Below are 19,232 nucleotides of genomic sequence, written 5' to 3'. Positions count from 1 at the left end.
AGTTAGCGCATACTAGGTGTATAGCTCTGCCAAATCCTCGGCGTCAGCACGAGACTATGCAGGCTCCAACAACAAACATCTAGTTCTCTAGCAAGGGCTCGCAAGGCGACCTACCCGGCCAAAGCAACAAACACGGCCAAGGTGACTTTCAAACTTGTCTCCTACAGGTCGGGCGCTATTCACGCCTTTCCCTTAGACGAATGCAAGTACGGGAAAGATCTATTCGACAAGGCCCGGGCATTTTTTTTTCGACTATTAGACAGGAACGTCGATGTCAAGATACTTTCATGCCAGATTTCGTCTGAGCGTGCGCAACATTTTCTTTTCGGCAGCGAGGGCGAATTTGAGCTTCTCATTCAACACGCCAAGGACAGCAAGAGACAAAAGATGGAACAGTTACCATTGAAGTGAACCATGTTTTGGAACCTTGACGGGGCCGCCTTAGAACTCAATTGTTTCCTAATGCATTAGATGATAAGATATCCGAGTTTCTCGACGATAAAGGAAATAGGCTCATCGAGGAGGTATATCAAGGAGTTTCCAGGTATTTTAGCGCCACTTACTTCGACGTACATAATACTACTACATGGATTCATCAGTATACATCAGGCTACAAGCATTGAAGAAATCATATCGATAGTTCTAGTGGGATAATTTGAACATCTGCACTTGTGGAAAAACTATTCGTCTCTACTGGAGATGCCCTGGCCGTTGATGGCGGAATGACTAATTAGCCACGTGGGCTTGCGCGTCTTCGGCCAGTTTGGCTTCGTTTCCATCCCCGAAGACCGGTAGAGCTTTCCTTCAAAGAAACTGCTACCTGCTACTAACCATGCTCCAAGCATGAATTCAGCGTCTGCTCGATGCCTCCTCCACCCGGCTCACCTCCCCCTATCCCTCCGCCCGTTCCCGTTGAGACTCACCCCAACCGAACAAGCAGCTTGAAGCCTCCACCGGAGCACCGCGCGCTCCCAGACCCCACACGGCTCGCTCCAGAAGACGCCTATTTCACATCTGCTCACCTACGAGGTCGGACGGCAAATGCAAACTACGATGACTCACTCCGAGCGTTAAACGGCAACACTGCTGCTCTACGACCGCAGCCCACGTATCCGGGCGCGGACAGTCGAAAAGAGCGCAAAGTGAGGGGGCCGAGCAGACGGAGGAGACGAAAAGGGGCATGGAAGAAGTTACTCTGGGTGAAGCAGTCATGTAAGCGATGACAGAGATTTTATGGGTGTAGAATCCAATTGCTAGAAGGTGGAAGAAGCTGATGGGCATGGCCACAGATCCGGATAACTACACTGACACTGAAACCTTTCTCGACCATCTCCAGCGAAACCCGCGCGTGCGGCCCTACGACTTCTGGCCTCTAGTGGCTGACTCGACAGTGATAGTTCAGCATGTGTGCTCGGTGGCGATTTTCGTGTGCTGTTTTGTTGGGATTGTCCAGGAGAGAGTGAGCCCTGTTTCTGTCGTCTGCTGGGGCAGTGTTGGAACAGCCATGGGGTGGATTCTGTGGGACTCTTGGGTTTGGCGCGAGCACCATGCCGAACAGGCTCCGAATGCGGGGCGCATCGCGGACGGAGACGATGGTTCTAGTTCGAGCTCTGCAGTGAGCTCGGTCAATCCGTCGTCCGGGGCTACGTCGCGACCGGTTGGCCCGAAGGATGGTCAGAACGAGGTTCATGGTCTGGGGCTGACCATTTCCAGCGGTGAACCTGACGGATTGCTGCGGCGACGTAGCACAGGATTCAGTGGTGAGGCTTATGGTCCGTGTGAGCCTGGCTCGCCTAGTCACCAGGCCAGTGGTGGCCTCAGCAATATGTATTTGCACCACGGCTCCCAGGAGACCGACGAGACTTCGTTACTCTCGTCAAGGAACCGCCAACGACTTTCGACTGTCAAATCGGCGTTCCTGATCTACTTTTCGCTGCTTGGACTTAGCCCTATCCTGAAATCGCTTACCAAGTCTACCGCCAGCGATTCGATCTGGGCAATGAGTTGCTGGCTATTGATCATGAACATATTCTCCTTTGATTACGGAAGCGGGGAAGGCGCGGGCGCCACCAAATTCCCGGCTTCCCTGTCCACTAACGCGGCTGTGATGGCATCGACTGTCCTGGCGTCTCGTCTGCCGTCTACAACCCATGTCTTCAGTCTGATGTTGTTCTCAATTGAAGTCTTTGGACTGTTCCCCATCTTCCGCCGGCAGCTACGGCACACCTCCTGGACTGGACATGTCCTCCTCACGCTGGCGCTGGTCATTGTCGCCGGAGGTGCGGTCGGAATGACCCTGCGCGGAGGATGGACAGCCGCGGTGGTCGGGTCGTTCTTAGGAAGCATCATGACTGCTTTTGCCATGGGGGGATGTAGCTGGTGGCTCATCAGTCTTCAGAAGTACAAGAACGTGGTAACAGGGCCATGGGACCCAGCGCGGCCGATTATCCGGCGACAATGGGATTAGCCGAATGCCAGACTGCGTGATTTCTGGAACTGGGTTTGAGTCCGTGTCTATGATGCATTTCATCCTGTGATATTCCCATTTGAGCTTATCGTGGTTCGATACCCTTTGGTGTTACACTCGATGGTTAAATCTAGTACCTAATACACGTAACAAGCATAATCTCGTGACAGGCTGCACAAGCCAGTTCTCCTTAAGTACAGCAACCCAACAATGATCTGCAGTGACTCGTTGTTCCACTCTCGGCGCACTGGTCCTCCGTCTTGCGCGTCGAATACCGCAACCCCAGGAATGTCTGGCGGCCAAGCATGCCAGAGGCGGAGGCTACTGTTTTGAGAAGAGATTTATTTGGATAGCAGTGGAAACAACAAAATCCGGATTCGATCTCAGCAGCATTCTTGCCTCAAAGGGTTTGGAATATGATTTCTATCATTGCCTTGGGGCTGGATGCTTCATCATCATGTGCTGTTCCATGGTGCCTCACCTTCTTTCATCTGGCATCAGATATTCCTATTGGGAACGCATATTTGAATAACTGGCATTGGGGCCGGATGCCTAGGAGACATTCTAGCTTCTCCACGGTATCATGCTGGGGCCGGGAATGTGTTTATGTTGTTGCTCTGTGTTGTTGCTGATGGGGCGAAGCCGTCAAAGCCACTGTGAAGGGGCCGCTTGTATATTAGCTTCAAAATATAACTAGCTCTCACAAGTTGAGCATTGTTTTCTTTTCTTTAATATTTCTCTCTGAGGAATTTTGCCAAGGTTGGCACCTCAGAGCCGTCGGTCTTGCCTGGTTTGTTTCTGGTTGATTTGTCCATCCTTCAGTGTATTTGGTGGGCTTCTTGTTGTTCATTCTTCCTTTTCGACATTCTTTTCATCAAGCACTTTTCATTTCCATTCGACCAACACAAGATGCTCAAATCCCTCGTGTTCAGCCTGATGGCTGTCCAGGCCGCAATGGGCTCGAGATTTGCCATGTACATCGATCAGTAAGAAGCCTACCTAGGACCTCCTGCACTTAACGCAGGAACAAATTGACGCGATGAGCTTACGATTCAGATACCACACGGTTGATCTCCCAGGTAGTGACCAGACCCAGGGCGTTACACACGCCATCATGGCTTTCGCTCCATCCAAGCAGTTCAACAGCGACTCTTCGTTCACTCCCTTTGACACTGTCAACAATATGCGTAAGCGCTTCGCACCCGACACCAAGGTCATGATCGCCATTGGTGGATGGGGCGATACCGCTGGCTTCTCCGAGGGAGCCAAAGATGAAGCCTCTCGGACCAAGTATGCGAAGAACGTTGCAACAATGATTAACAATCTGGGCTTCGACGGTGTCGGTAAGTTCAAAATCGCGGGATGAAACATGTAAGCATGCAGTGCTCACACTAGCTGATGGTAGATATCGACTGGGAATACCCCGGCGGCAACGGCGACGACTACAAGAAGGTCCCCAATTCCCAGAAAACTAGCGAGATTGAGACGTACCCGCTCTTCGTGCAGGCCATCCGCGACGCAATTGGCAAGGACAAGATTCTGTCTGTTGCAGTCCCAGGTAAACGCGGCGACATGATTGCCTTCACCAAGGAACAAGGACCCAAGATCTGGTCGGCTGTCGACATGGTCAACGTCATGTCGTATGACTTGATGAACCGCCGTGACAACGTGACGAACCACCACAGTGGCGTGGCCGGCTCTCTGGACACCATCAAGGCGTACAAGGAGATCGGCCTAGACACGGCCAAGATGAACCTGGGATTCGCGTACTATGCCAAGTGGTTCATGACTGATCCGAACAGCGACTGCGCTCAGCAGCCGATCGGATGTGCCGTCGTTCCGCTGGAGAACCCTGACGGATCGGACCCTGGCAAATCTGGCACACTGACCTTTGAGAAGAGCACTATGGCTGCTCCTCCGGATAACCTGAGGACCAGCACGGATGGAACCTGCGGCTATAGCAAGGGGACCAAGTGTCCGTCTGGATCGTGCTGCAGCCAGTATGGAAATTGGTGTGTTTCTTCTTTTTCTTCTTTTGTTATCTTTTTCACCCCCTACTCAACTCTACTAAGACGCTTCTGGGCTTGGCTAATCCGAACAGCGGCACCGGCGATGACTTCTGCCAGGCAGGCTGTCTCTCAGACTATGGCGAGTGCAAGGGAATTTCCGTTACTGATTCCTGGCGTCGTGCGCTCAAGGACGGCAAGACGGATGAGGAGGCAGGCGGACAGTACTACTGGGATAGCACAGTCAATCTCTTCTGGACTTGGGATACCCCTGCGATCATCGACCGCAAGTTCAAGGATATCGTGAATGCTGAGAAGCTGGGCGGTATCATGGCTTGGAGTCTGGGAGAGGATACTCTGAACTGGGAGCATCTGAAGGCGATGCAGAAGGGCCTTGGGAAGTAGTCGGGTATTCGGCACTTCATACTTTGGGGCAACGGCATAGCCACCGTTCAGGGTTAATACCATTCCAAGTTAAAGACGCTCTAAATTGTTGACCTCTGTCGATGGTAGACAGTCCGTAGAATAAATCGAATAATGAGGGCAGAAGCAGAGATAGAAGAATTGACCAATCCGGAGGCGGGATGCGGCACGGGATCGGGATGGTGGCTGCCATTCCATCAGCAAATATCTCAATGACGCAGAGACCAGCACGCCGCCTCGTGTCGCTCAAAGCAGTTTAAGGGGAACTGGACCTCAAGGGGAGCAGCATGGGGTATTCATCTTTCTCTCCAGCACCACCCGCGCTGCCGCGATGCGACTCGTCTACCTCCTTCTCCCCCTAAGCCTGGGGCTACCAATCACAATTCCCGTCGATGGAACAGAAGTATACCAACTCCAACACCCTGAACATCACCGGCAGCAACAACAACAACAGACAATCCTCGCACAAAACCGCTCAGACCAGGACCAACCTCAAATCCAACCTAGCTCAAGCTCCCACGGCTCATTTATCAATCTCAACCTCACCCGCCACAAGCTCAAGCCCAACCACTACCACCAGAAGAACACTACCAATCAATCAACCGACAAAATCCTCCAAGCATATCTCCACACCCTGCACACCTCCCACTTCTGCGCGCACACCCTCTCGCAATACGCCCCCGAGCTCCTCGCCCTTGCGCTCTTCTCCCTCCTCCCACTAGCCCTCTGCATCCTCGCCCTCTCAGAGCGCATCGCCCGCTCCTGGACCGTCGAGGCGTATCCCGAGCGCGGGCGCAGTAGACGCCGGTTTCTGGGGCGGGAGAGGCGATGTCTGATGCAGGCGAGGAGGGAGAGGGAGAAAAGGGCTGCGCTTGAGAGGGTGTGGTGGATTGCGGAGCGAGAGCGTTGATTCAGTTCATTTCAATCGATCCTTAAGTTTTCGTCAGATCTAGTCGGATCTAGTCAGATCTAGTGACGATACCAGATAAGATTATGAAGATGCTTGCAGTTGCGGCTCGGTTCGTCTTCGTTGTCTCTACCCGGGAGAAGCTGTGCGCTGTTCTGATGCGCTTGGCCGTGACGCTGGGGGTTAGGGCTGTGCTGCGCAGATTAACCGAACTCTTGACCTGGGAAAAGCTGATTGTTTGGTGACGGTGGTGGAGATGAGGCGGTTCGTGGATCGAACCGACCGAGGATCCGGATGGCTGGTCCAGCTTGGTTATCCCGCTCAGAGTTGGGTGAGACGTGATGTGAAGGTGAATATCAGATGATGAACAATGTACAGTCTTTTGTATGTATAAGTACACTTTACATAATATACCCATACAGTTTATACCCGGCATAGTCAGCAGTTCTGATCTGGCAGCTCATCCTCACTCTCCACAGTCCAACCCTCACTACTGACAGCCGTACGGGCATAGAACAATCCAAACGGATCGGCCTCGATGGTGGACTGGATGGCTTCGAAGGTGGTGTCGAGGAGAGTGGCGTTCTCCCTCCGCGCGGGGGAAGAGCCACGAGACGGTCATCATCGTGTAACCACCAACGATGAGTTGCCAGAGGGGTCGTCGGTAGGCAGACAGGTTCTGCCCTCGTACAGTGGCCCCATAATTGACGCGGGGTCGGCAGCACTGCCCAATCAGCCAGGAATTTTTGTGGATGGTATGACAGAACTTACTGCATGTACGAGTCGGTCCAATTAACGGGACGACCTCAAATTCGGCCGCATCGTACTCGGACCACGCGGAATAACAGGAAGCAGCCAGAGGGACGGTCTTGACAAGTGCACCGCCCAGAAGCAGGTCAAACAGCTCCCAGGTCCGCTTGGATGGCCATAGAATGTTCGTCGGGGAAGACCTTGCAGAAGTTGACACAGCGAGCGGTCAGACTAACCGAGACAGAAGCATTGTTACCAATCGCAAAGAGCTGCGTCTGGTTTTGAATGGCGAAGCTGAGGTTGACCAGCACTGCGTCGGTCAGCTGCAGAGTCTCTGCGGGAAGAGATGCGCGCCAGCAGTGGTCGAGTTGGAGGACACGCACTGAGCAGCGACAAGTGTCGCATTGGATTCGGCCCTACAGAAGTTGCAGAGAGCAAGGCCCACAAAGAGGTGGACTTGCAGAAGGAAGAGCCCAGCCACCAGTAGCATGCAGCATAGCTGGACTAGTCCAGCAACTTGACCAGCAAGATCAATGCTTCGAGTCAGGACATTATTTCTGATCGGCAGCAGGGAACCAGAGTCGTCAGTAGATAAACAGGTAGATAGATACTAAATGGTCAACAGATGGCAAGTAGAAGTCGAGAAGAGATGAAAGTGATTAAACGGCTCGACCCTCTAGGTTGATGGTGATGATGCGCATCGAGCCTCAAGCCACAAGCCAAAGCTTGGATCTCACTTGAGGCATTTAGTAGACTCCAGAGTAGTTGAGATAAATACCCGTGTCGGCTCCTCGCCATCCTCTTCGCCGATATCTTCCAGTGCACTTGAATCGTACGTGTGTGTGACACAAGCAAGGAGAGAGCCTTCTATTTCATGGCTCACCACCGCAGCGCTCAACCTCTTCACCGACCTCTCGTTCTCTCCGTCCCCATTGTAATTGCCATCTGCATCATTCCCTGCTTTGATGAGATGTAACATCTTTGGCAGCATCGACGCAGCAGTAGCGACTCGATCTGACTGCAGCAATTCAACCTAAAATATCGGCTTTCGTATCACCGTGATGGAAGTCGCCAGTTGCCGATTGCTGCATTCGCCCCTTTCTTTTCAAAACAAAGTCATTCTCGGCAAATACTACGGGATCGATCGGATCCGTACCAGTCAAGCGGATGAAATCTCGGTGACGAGTTGCATAGTTCCACCACAGTCACCAGACACGGCGATGTTGGCGCAGCGGAGATTGTTCCGACGATCGACATATCGATGCGCGAGAGGAGAAATGGACGAATCGACATTCTTGTGCAAGTTTTCTTCTTCTAAGTCGATGTACATATCTATATCAAAATAATACCATACTACAATGTCTGCATGATAAACGGCGACACAGGATCACAGCCGAGTTACTGCCGATTAGTGCGGGGTCAAATGGGTGCTGTTGGTGATAAAGTCGCACAGAGCCCCTCATCCTCATCGCTGATCTTCTCAACTCACCCTTCTTCTGCTATCAAATAGAGAACATGTCGAAAATGGCAAAGACGTATCAGTTGCCATTCAAGGTATGCGGCTCTACCAAATCAGCAGCTTGCATTGACTAACGTTCTTCAGCTTGAAGATCCCAGTCTTCTCCATTTCGACTCCTTTGTCGGAGACAAATGGGTTCAGGCCAAGAGCGGGAAACGATTCGAAGTCGTGGGTAGGAACAGGCACTATTCTCCTCTTATTGAGTCTACGGTAACATCAGGATAGACCCCGGTACCGACACACCCTGGGCCAGTTGTCCTGCCAATGGCGTGGAAGACGTGAATCCCGCCGTCCAGGCCGCCCATGAAGCATTCGAAACCTACAAGAAGACCAACCCCCGGCAGCGCGCCCAATGGCTCATGAAATGGGACGCTCTCATACGGGCGGCGCGGTCCGACCTCGCCCAGATTCTCACCCACGAGACGGGGAAACCCCTCGCCGAATCGTACGGGGAGATCGACTACGCCACGGGCTTCACCTGGTGGTTTGCTGGCGAGGCAGAGCGCATCCACGGTACGGTAAGCGTGCCCTCGGCGCCCAACCGTCGCGTCTTCACGGTCAAGCAGCCCATCGGTGTGGCCGCCGCTCTGGTCCCCTGGAATTTCCCCATCGCCATGGTCCTGCGTAAAGCAGGCGCCGCCTTCGCCGCCGGCTGCACGATGATCGTCAAGCCTAGCCCGGAGACTCCTATCACGACACTCGTGCTGGCGCACCTAGCGCAACGCGCGGGTTTCCCAGCAGGCGTGTTGAATGTGCTGACCACCGACCTGGAAAACACGCCTTCGCTGAGTGAGGCGCTTTGCAAGCATCCGCTCGTCAAAAAGGTGACATTTACGGGATCCACGCGCGTCGGCAAGCTGATCGCTGCGCACTGCGCCGAGGGGCTGAAGAAGGTGACCCTCGAGCTCGGTGGGAATTGCCCCTTCATTGTGTTCGACGATGCGAACCTCGACCAGGCCCTGGACCAGCTGATGGCGCTGAAATGGCGGCATGCAGGCCAGGCGTGCATCACTGCCAACCGTGTGTACGTGCAGGCAGGGATCTACGATAAATTCGCACAGATGCTCAAGGAACGCACGGAGAAGTTGGTCGTCGGCCACGGCGCGCAGGAGGGCACTACTATGGGCCCCCTCACGACACCGCGGGGCCTGGACAAGGCGCGGGAGCAGGTCGAAGATGCGCGCCGGTTAGGTGCGGATGTCATCCTCGGCGGCGGACAGGTTCCTGGGCAGAAAGGGTACTTCTTCCAGCCCACCATCCTGACAGGGATGAAGGAGGAGATGCTGGTGTCGCGCGAGGAGACATTTGCACCCATTGCGGCGCTGTACCGGTTTGAGACGGAGGAGGAGGCCGTGCGCATGGCCAACAATACAAGCATGGGCCTGGCCAGCTACGCGTTTACCAAGAATATTGACCGTATGTGGCGGATGTTGGAGAATCTTGAGGCGGGCATGATTGGCATGAACACGGGTAATGCGTCGGCTGCGGAGTCGCCGTTTGGCGGCATCAAGGAGTCGGGATACGGCAAGGAGAGTGGGAAAGAGGTGGCTGTCAACGAGTATCTGATCACCAAAACTGGAACCCTGACTATCGAAGGGCAGTACTAGCAAGTTCTTGTATGTTGTTGAAAATTGCGTCAATTTGCCGGATGGCGCGTTTGCATGTGACTATCAGTAAGATTGGACTTCATTTCAGAGTATCGACAACTCAAATGGTGGGAATATATCATAGGATACTCCGTAGACGATAAACACAGTAGTTGCTCCTCTCCAAAACAGTTGCCTGTCGCTTCCAATGACGAGTTGTGTAGTTAGTTATCAACAATAGTTGAGTCAATATTCGCATACCGACAGACGCGGACAGCTCGTGGAAGATTCCCCTTTGCGTATTCTAAACGAGCTACCGAGCGCAGCAAAGCACCCATGCCAGTGGTTATGCATAATACTCAAGGACCTCTTCTCATATGATGCTTATTCACGGAAAGCTCTTCAAACTCTCAATAATTAACTGGATATGTCTACTTAGTAGTCTCTCTCTCCACAATAGTTGCCGAATCTGTCTAAACGTCCGCGGCCGGTCGCATCGTCGAGTCTTCCACTTTGAGTGTTGGAGACGAGAGACGATCGTCTAGTTCTCCTATTCAATATTAATCATCATATGCAAGAAATTGAAATCCTCGTCGCCCCCAGGTTTTGATCGGACACTTCCGCTCGGTCGCCTGCCGTCTTGGAAGGATCGGCTGTTCCAATCGTCCACGAGATGTGAAACTTGCACGAGAGACTCTGCTACAACGTGATCGTCGATTTCCTAATCGAGTAAGCATCTGCTCTGCCCTCCTCTACTTTTCCTCCCTTTCTCACTTCCAGACGCTGGACCTTGTCTTGTGCTGCATTATTAAATCCACATGAGCCCCTTGTTCGACCGTTTTGGTCATTTCTAGTGCTCCTTTGACTTCGTTCCTGCGTTGTTGTTTTCTTGTCACTTCTTCCATGACGCATTAGCCTTCATCGTTGGACTATAAACGAGGCGGACTTCTCTCTCCAGTTTTCATTTCTTTCCCTTCTTCTACTCTCATATTAAATAATGGACAACGATACCCTCGATTCCTTACGACATCTGATTCAATGCCACCCTCTCATCGACAATCATGCGCACAACATCCTCGACAAGGCTTCGGCCTGCAATTACGCTAAATATCCCTTTGAGCAGATCACCTCGGAAGCTCAAGGGGTAGCTCTACAGAATGCGACTTCTACACTGCCGCTTCACCGGGCGGCCTCCCAGCTTGCTGTCCTATACGACTGCCCATCGTCCGACTGGGAGCAGGTCAAGGCGGCTCGGCAGAAATGGGTGGAGCGCGACTACGACGGCTTGGTCCGCCAGTGCCTGCAAGGGACCCATACCTTGCTTCTGGACGACCTCCTCGCCGACCAGGACATCGAGCCGTACCAATGGCACGATCAATTCACCGTGTCCGCGACCAAGCGCATTGTGCGCATCGAGGCCCTAGCGGCACGGATGCTGGCGACCGTGATGCGTGGCTCCAGCATTCTCGAGGCCGGAGATGTGTCGGCCCTCGAGAGTCGATTTCTGGCGTTCCGTGATGGCTTTAGCAGGTTGGTCTCCGAAGCTATTGAAGACCCCGCAGTGGTGGGGTTCAAATCGGTCATCTGTTACCGCACCGGGTTGAACGTCCAGCCAACCGATGAAGACGCAGGCGTTTTGTTGCAATCGTTTGCTCGTACCATCCGCACCTCAGAGGCTGGATATCGGGTCGAGGACAAGCCCCTGAACGACTGGCTTGTGCGCCAGACTCTCGACCTGCTCCAAGCCTCCAAATCTAGCAGCAAGGATTGTAAAAACAAGCCGTTGCAGCTGCATACCGGTCTTGGAGACAACGACATCAGCCTGGTGCTGGCCAACCCGGCCTACTTGCAACCGCTGATTGCGCGTTATCCCCAGGTCGACTTTGTGCTGTTGCACTCTTCCTATCCGTACACGCGCGAGGCCGGTTATCTGGCCTGTGTCTATCCCAATGTCTATCTCGATCTCGGGGAGGTCTTCCCCATGGTCAGTCGGGATGCAGAGGAGTCTATCATTCGGGACAGTCTGGACATTGTCCCGACCAAGCGACTTCTCTGGAGTACGGACGGCCACTTTTTCCCGGAAACATTCTACCTAGGCAATAAGCAGTTCCGCGATGTATTAGAAAAGGCATGTCCCGTCGTTTGCTTTCATGATGTACCCGCATTCTGATTGTCACAGGTTTTTGTGGACTACGTCCGTCAAGGAGACTGGACGGTCACACAAGCAAAGGAAGCAGCGGCGGATATCCTTTTCCACAACGCCAACCGTCTCTACGACCTGAACGAGCAGCCGTCGTTCGACCAAATATCCAAGCCAATCACCATCTCCTCCACCCACACTCTGGAAACGTTCATGCGGTGTAATCCCGACGTCAAATACGTGTGGATGCAATGGGTCGACTACACCGCAACGACCCGCCTACGGATTTTCCCCATACTCGAATTCGCCAAGATCGTGCGCAAGCAGCGTCGCATCGGAATCAGTCTCTGCGTCTTCTGGATGTTGCAGGACGACTCCATGACCCCCGAAGGCACAACCACCGGCCAATTCTACATGGAACCCGACCTGACCAGCCTCAGCCCCAACGTCGGCCTCGGCTCCAAAAGCGCCACCGTCATGACCTTCTGGCGATCCGAGGAGAACAAACCCCTGGAGGGCTGTCCTCGGACCGCACTCCAAAACATCGTCGATAAACTACATACGGACCATGGCATCGCCGTCACCTGCGGCTTCGAAATCGAAGTTATCTTCCTCCGTCCCGATACTGACCCCTCCACCGGTGAAACCCGGTACCTCCCCGCGGTAACCAATCACTCCTGGTCCCAAATGACCAGCGACACGCGCCGCATGCTGCCCCTCCTCGAAGAGATCGCCGACACCCTGACGGCCATCGGCATCCCGCTCGAGCAATTCCACTCCGAGTCCGCCCCCGGCCAATTCGAATTCGTCCTCCCGCGCAATAGCCCCTTACCCGCCGTCGACACCCTCCTGAAAGCCCGCCAGGTCGTCGCGAACGTCGCCGAGCGCCACGGCCTCCGCGCAACCCTTCACCCGCGACCCCTCCCCAACTTCGCAGGTACCGCCTCCCACGCACACGTCTCCATCTCCCCATCCACAAACGAGGACTCCTTCCTCGCCGGCGTGCTGGCACACTTCCCCGCCCTGCTGGCCTGCACCCTCGCCCAAGAAACCAGCTACGACCGCGTGAAATCCGGCCTCTGGGCAGGCAGCGAGTGGGTCGCATGGGGCACGCAGAACCGCGAAGCCCCCGTCCGCAAGATCGAGCCGGGACACTGGGAACTCAAGTCCCTCGATGGCCTGGCGAACATGTACGTCGCCATGGCGGCCTTCCTGGGAGCCGGGTACCTCGGCCTCGAGCACAAGATCCCTCTCACGGTGAAGGATTGTCTCTGTATGTTACCTCTTCTGTCTTCCTCTTTCCACTACATGAAACTGCCGGATGGGTACTAACAATAAGCAGACGATGCGGCGACCCTCACCGACGCCCAACGCGAGGATCTCGGGATCACGACTCGGCTGCCTAATACTCTCGCGCAGAGTCTTGATGCGCTCGAGTCTGATCATGCACTTCAGGAACTGCTCGGTCCGTTCCTGGTTCGCAGTTATGTGATTGTCAAGCGGGCGGAGTCCAAGAAGCTGGCTGCTATGGGCGACGAGGAGCGGAGGAAGTGGCTGATAGAGAGGTATTAACCATGTATGCCCTGTTCACAGGATTGCAATTCATCCTTCAATTCTCATGATATGCTACTCTACCTAGCGTGCAATTGGTATAGACCGACTAGCTAATGAATGGTTACTATCATACCTATTATTGACTCTGAAAACAAATTTTCTTCAAATATGTAAGTGTTTTTCTTTGCATGTAATAGGTAAACATACAAGGGGGTATCACGTGTATCGACCTCTAACCGTATACAGAGGGGGTAATCCCATCATAGAAGAGAAAGAAAAATGAACAAAAAAAGATGCAGGCCAAGATAGTCACGCAATGCAATCAATCGCAATCAGAAACAGTCATGAAGCCCGTCCATGTCATAAACCGCATGCAAGAAATGTCATGAAGCAGAGGGCGACGGAGACGGGGACTTTCTATCCCGTAGGCCCCGTTCCGCCCATTCATCCAACAGTCTGGAGACTTCTTTGAACGACACCGGTTTCGTCAGAAACAAGTCCACCCCGGACGTGAGGGCCTCGGATTCGTCACGCGAACTGCTCAGTCCCGTCAGTGCAATGATCGTGGCCGGTCCACACCCATCGCGCTCTTTCTCCAGAGCGCGGATGGCGCGTGTGGCTTCGAAGCCGTTCATAACCGGCATAGAGATGTCTTTCCTCTTTGTCAGCATGTCAGTCTAATCTGGGGTTGAGTCGCCTACCCATGAAAATGAGGTCGTAACCCTGCTGCATCCTTTCCACCGCGTCCACAGCCACTTTGCCATTTTCCGCAGAATCCAGAACCTCCAACTCTTGTTTCTTCATGAACGTCAACATCAAATTCAGATTGATCGAATTATCGTCCACCACAAGGACGCGTGCCTTGCGCTCGATGCGCTTGCTCGCTGTCTCCGACGGTGTGGGCAGTGGCGACATGGAGGTATCACTGCCGTGAAGTGCGTCGGCGATGTCGGATGAACTTTGTGACTCTCCCGAATCCTCCGACGAGGAAAGGGTCCCAACTCTAAACGAGGTGGCGCGAGTACGATCACCGCTCGCAGCAAGCGGATCTGCCTCGGTCAAGTCCGCGCATGGCGGAGGGATGCCATTACTCATCCGGGGTCGTTCGGGAAGCTCAATGCGCGGCGGCAACGTGGCGCCCCCACGTGGTCCATTATCGAGGCATTTCCTAATGCAACGGGCCAGTTTGTGCGGACCGCACGGGCGACGGATGATGTCCACCAAAGCGGCAATCGGTGACCACTCTGCCCGAATCGCGCTGTAATCAACTGACTTGTTGCAGAGGATCAGGAGTGAAGGGATAATGCCAGTGACAGCCTCCTTTGAGATGCTCGCCAAGCTATCCTCGTCTGCCAAAAGCACGTCGATGGGCTCTTGTGACGACAAGGAAACCAGCTCCAGACCGTACCAGTCCGTCAGGTAGCGTGCAATGATGGACCAGAAGCGATGTTCGCAGGCATCAGCAGGCTCGACACCAAAAATGGCAACCCGTCTGCCGCCATGGCTGTTGCGGAGCGAAAAGGCTTCGTTCATTGTGTCGTCCTGTCTCGACGGAAGGCTGTCCTCCAGACTGTCCTCCGGATCTGGGCGTGTTAGAGGAAGAGACACCTTGACCGTCGTGCCTTCACCGGGCCGGCTGTGGACGTTGATAATCCCGTTCAACGCTTTGACGAGGCTTCGAACGATCGATAGACCCAGCCCAGTTCCCACCGCCAAAGTATCCTCTTGCGCGAATGGTGTGAATAGGCGCCCCCGTAAGAACGCTTCTGAGATACCTTTGCCCGTATCTGAAACGGTCAACGTCACAAGTTCTTCCACACCATGTCGGCGCGACCGGCTCTCAGACGCCTCGGTGACCTCCAGGTGCACCGAAACCCTGCCCGACTCGGTGTACTTCATAGCGTTGCCAAAGACGTTCATGATAATGCGCCGCAACGCACCTGGTTGAGTCCTATACACCCAGTCGTTCTGCGCGATATCCATCACTACTTCTACCTCCGCTGAATTATCCGCCTTGGGCTTTCGCCGCGCAAGCGAGAGCGTGGCAGCCGTGTTTGGTGAAAGGACAGACTGTTCAGAGGAAGCCACCGACTTCTGTCCGTACGTATGGCCTAAACACACGCCCTCCACCACCTCCTCAGCCAGGACGGCAAGATCTGTCGTGATAAATGTGTCCAGATGCGCAGATATCTTGTCCATACTCGTCAACTCTGCAGGCGAAGTCTTGTTATTTCTCTTGAGCTGACGCCAGGTCCTCTCAAGGGAGATAATCTTGCTGAAGTCTAGGACTTGATTCATAGTATCCAACAGTGTCCGACCGCACGCGTTGATCGTCTCAAGCAGAGACAGTTGGAATTCATCAAGGTCCGTGGAGTGTAAAAACTCGGTGGCCGCCAAAATGCCGTGGAGAGGACTGCGAAGTTCATGTCTATACCCAATGATGTCAATGACCGGTCGATGAACCAAGCTCGCTTTCTCCGTCTCTAATACTTACGAGATACTCCCAATAAAATCGCCCTTCTGCCGATCGGAGATCAGGGACTGGACCCGGTTGCACTCTGCCATGATGGATGATCCGAAGCCCAGAACCGAACTCAGCTCGACAGAAGGGCTGAAGACACGCGTCTCTACTGTGTTCCAACAGAAGCAACCCGCAAACCACTGGGAATTGGCGGCGTTCCACAAAGGAACGAACATTACCTGAGTCGCGTTCGGAAAGAAGAGATTCAACATGGCGTTTTCCGTCTGTTTCCACTTCTTGCCACTGCCCCGAGGCGGCTCGGCGGGTTTCATGCTGCGATTTCCATTCGGTTTTTCGTCATCGGAGCTAGAGAGAATCCCATCTCGATGAAAGGACCAAAGCTTGCCCTTGGTGTATCGACGTAACAGCTGGTGTAGAAACCCGCTGTCGAGATTTGCAGCAGGGTACAGCACTGTCGAGCCGGGCCCTGGGGCAAAAGGTTCGTCTCTGGTAGAGACAGCCAATACAGGAGCCGCGGGGCCGGTCTCGCCCGAGCAATCACTTCCGGTCTCGAAATCCAGCATGTGGCTGTTAGTGACCTCCAAGAAGATGACACCACCATCGGCATCCAACTCGAGACTTTCGCGGAGAAGATTGGCGGCTCTCCGAAACGCCCAGGAGCTGCTATGTGATTCGTCTAACTTCAACCCCTTCCTTCTGCTTCCCGCCCACCAATCCGGGAGTGGTGTGTCAGGCCCGGAAGAATTGTTCTGGTCGCCATTGTCGGCTTTTGAGTCCGATACCGAGCTGCTGGAGCGCGCGTCGATGCTGTGAGAGCGTTTGGATGGAAGTTCGAAACTGTGAGAGGACCCGGCCGAGAGGTGGTTGGCTCTCATAGCGGACGACGCGGGAGTGCTGAGCGTAGGGGCAGAACTGCCTGAACACGAGGGCTGAGAGTCGACAAAGCTAGAACTGCCCTCTACGAAATAACTCAGACCGCGGGACAATCGAGCTGCACGTCTTCCCTCCGAGGCCTGCCGGCTCACCTGTAGATAGTCCATAATAAGCATTCCCAACGAGCCAAGGATCTCCTTCTCAAGGTCAGAAAAGTTATCGCGAGGCTTGGCATCCAGCGCAAAGAAACACCCAATGTTGATTTTTGTCTCTGTCGTTAGAGGTGTCCCGGCGTAAAATCGAAACCGAGGTCCGTCGGTGACGAAAGGGATGTTCTTGTAAGATTCGCTCTCCTGCAGGTCATTGACCACAAGGAAACTGTATTCTTTTGGATCTCTCGAAGACGGTGGAAGTGCTACCGTAGCCTATAGCGAACAGAATTCAGCCGCCGCCACGACAAACAAAGATCATAATAATGATTCTGGGAAAGACCTACCTCGCACATTCCCCAAGCACAGGACGGCAGGGTAGAGCAACCACCCCAGATCCCATCTCCCTCGGCCTCATAAGCACGGGCATCACTACCAACAGGGGACTGACTTGCTTGGGCGAGAATGAACTGCGAATCTCTGTCGGATACACTGTGATGCAGAAGAAAAATTCCGTCAGTTATAATCGATCGTCCCGACTGTAGCTAGTAGGTAAAGTAGCCGTACCTGATTATCACACGCTCCACATTCAGACGCAGCGCAGCAAGTTGAGCAAAGGATGTCAAAGTAGCATTGTTCTGGCCTAGAACAAGGGTTTCAGGGACTACCGGTGATAACGGAGAATCTTCCCTGGTGGTCGCCAGTGGTGGTGACAATTGTGGTGGGGGCGGCGGCAAAGGTGAGGGCGCAGAGGACGCATGAATTGAGGCATCAAGGGCTTGTGCCGTGGCTGGCGGGAGAAAATTGTCGGTGATCGGAACATTGTTCACACTCAAGGTGTCTAACTCAGGGAGACGTTCAGGTTGAAAGTAGCGATAGAGCTCACGAGCTCTGCGACCGGCGTTATGGTCATCTCGTCGACTTCGAAAAGTCGATGCCATAACTCAGCAGTGGTGTTCTGATCGGTGATCACGATAGGAACGGAGGGAGAAAAAGAAGATTAGCCGATGGGTCCGATATTCAAACGTTGAGATCCATTTCTTGGCCCAATGAGAGAGGAATGGGGCGTCAGTCGACGTCAGAATAGGCTGTGTCAGCTTAAAGTGTGTGGCAGCTTGCAAGAAACAGAGGCTAAGAAGCCAGCAATAATGATGAGACTGACAGAAGGCAGCCTACGGAGGACCAAAAGAGTATATGAGCCACTTGGAAACTGAGATTCAATGATAGGAGAGAAGAGGGTGTTGGATGTAGGAATAGAAGTGATGGGCCACACAGCAATCGATCTTTTTTTTTTCTGCCTCTCTTTAATTACAGAATCTGCATGTGCTCGATTTTGCGGGAGGGGGAGAAGATGAAAGAGCCCGGAGGAGAACCTGAACCACTTAGAAGGAGACAGTGGAATGGATCTTTGATATGAAAAGAAGGCGACACCTCCTAGAAGGAATACCTTGGATATTAGAATAGCTACACAGCGATACGACACATTTGACTACCTCGCTTGACGATTCAGAACACATTCTCTGGCAAATGTTGGAAACAGATTCTATTCCACCATTGAGATCCGTCTGACCATCCCAGGTTTGCCTCAAGGGTCTGAATCGGGCAGCGATCACTCAAAGGAGGAATTAAGTAATCACTATCGTCATCATCCGCATCCTAATAAGAATAACACGAGATATATGACATGGGCCCGTAGCCACTTTGGGACAAGATGAACTGAACAAATGTGACACTTGTGCAAGGACTGGGTAAAATATCTTTTCGCCAGTCCGTACAAACTGCTTTTAAAGGAGCCCAATATCCATCATGGCCCGCGGACACTCACAGCTCCAGTCTTCTAGGGATGCTTTAAGGCATAGCGACAACATGAAACAGCAATAGGGATATCTCAATCTAGGTACCATGCCTTATCCTATTGGTCAATTCCCCCATTTTGATTCCCTGTTTTCAGGCATGAGCCAATCCATTTCTGGTAACACAGGTACACCAGTAACCCTTCTGATTGGTGACCATTTATTTTCGGCCTGAGAAGCCGTCCAGTCAGAGCTCGAGCGGTTGAATCAGGGAAGCACAGATCGGAGGTTGATGCGGGGCGGTGGACTTTGACCACAAGGAGCTATTGAGGCACAGAAGGCATTTCCTTCGATGTAATGTAGTTGTACTGGCCACTGACAACCACGGAATATGAGCAATACTTTTAATAGTAAAATCAATGCCACTGTATAAGACCTAAACTAAGTTGATCTGCAGAAGCCGCCATCATCATTCTGGTGTCACTGTGATCCTGTGGAGGCTGTGGATGTCTCTTCTCATTCTTATTGTTGGCCGTTCTATCCAACGAGCCTTGTCGACACGGACCACAGCGTGGCGGCCTAG

General features: G+C 53.3%; 6 protein-coding genes and 1 non-coding gene across 7 annotated transcripts; 5 read left to right on the top strand and 2 right to left on the bottom strand.

Moving 5' to 3' along the window:
• Positions 1-863: 863 nt before the first annotated feature.
• On the top strand, positions 864-2,467 carry pigc (phosphatidylinositol N-acetylglucosaminyltransferase; the record flags this gene model as incomplete). The annotated part of the gene is made up of 2 exons (XM_749796.1): positions 864-1,212; positions 1,290-2,467. The coding sequence occupies 2 exons, from the start codon at positions 864-866 to the stop codon at positions 2,465-2,467; spliced, it is 1,527 nt and encodes a 508-aa protein (XP_754889.1).
• AFUA_3G07169 lies at positions 2,273-2,313 on the bottom strand. The gene has a single exon (XR_013344494.1). It is a non-coding gene; the product is annotated as an uncharacterized ncRNA (non-coding RNA).
• Positions 2,468-3,376: 909 nt separating the features above from the next.
• On the top strand, positions 3,377-4,878 carry AFUA_3G07160 (glycoside hydrolase family 18 protein; the record flags this gene model as incomplete). The annotated part of the gene is made up of 4 exons (XM_001481559.1): positions 3,377-3,453; positions 3,524-3,810; positions 3,873-4,479; positions 4,569-4,878. 4 exons carry the CDS (start codon positions 3,377-3,379, stop codon positions 4,876-4,878), a joined length of 1,281 nt encoding a protein of 426 aa, XP_001481609.1.
• Positions 4,879-5,227: 349 nt separating this feature from the next.
• Positions 5,228-5,806, top strand: AFUA_3G07155 (uncharacterized protein; the record flags this gene model as incomplete). The annotated part of the gene is made up of 1 exon (XM_001481558.1): positions 5,228-5,806. One exon carries the CDS (start codon positions 5,228-5,230, stop codon positions 5,804-5,806), a length of 579 nt encoding a protein of 192 aa, XP_001481608.1.
• A 769-nt stretch (positions 5,807-6,575) lies between these two features.
• AFUA_3G07150 (NAD-dependent succinate-semialdehyde dehydrogenase) lies at positions 6,576-9,982 on the top strand. Its single transcript, XM_749798.2, has 3 exons — positions 6,576-8,107; positions 8,157-8,244; positions 8,298-9,982. The coding sequence occupies exons 1-3, from the start codon at positions 8,069-8,071 to the stop codon at positions 9,677-9,679; spliced, it is 1,509 nt and encodes a 502-aa protein (XP_754891.2). The 5' UTR covers positions 6,576-8,068; the 3' UTR covers positions 9,680-9,982.
• A 9-nt stretch (positions 9,983-9,991) lies between these two features.
• On the top strand, positions 9,992-13,370 carry fluG (uncharacterized protein; the record flags this gene model as incomplete). The annotated part of the gene is made up of 3 exons (XM_077804355.1): positions 9,992-11,786; positions 11,838-13,071; positions 13,141-13,370. The coding sequence occupies exons 1-3, from the start codon at positions 10,656-10,658 to the stop codon at positions 13,368-13,370; spliced, it is 2,595 nt and encodes an 864-aa protein (XP_077660511.1). The 5' UTR covers positions 9,992-10,655.
• Positions 13,371-13,735: 365 nt separating this feature from the next.
• AFUA_3G07130 (uncharacterized protein) lies at positions 13,736-19,023 on the bottom strand (the record flags this gene model as incomplete). Its single annotated transcript, XM_077804354.1, has 5 exons — positions 17,424-19,023; positions 17,204-17,348; positions 15,847-17,132; positions 14,054-15,780; positions 13,736-14,004 (listed from the first exon to the last, which is right to left on the bottom strand). Exons 1-5 carry the CDS (start codon positions 17,795-17,797, stop codon positions 13,736-13,738), a joined length of 3,801 nt encoding a protein of 1,266 aa, XP_077660510.1. The 5' UTR covers positions 17,798-19,023.
• Positions 19,024-19,232: the final 209 nt, after the last annotated feature.

Source organism: Aspergillus fumigatus, chromosome 3 (assembly GCF_000002655.1).
Source record: "Aspergillus fumigatus Af293 chromosome 3, whole genome shotgun sequence".
Classification (NCBI taxonomy): Eukaryota; Fungi; Ascomycota; class Eurotiomycetes; order Eurotiales; family Aspergillaceae; genus Aspergillus; species Aspergillus fumigatus.
Note: the sequence above shows the minus strand (reverse complement) of the source record. Positions and strands in the feature narration are given on the sequence as shown.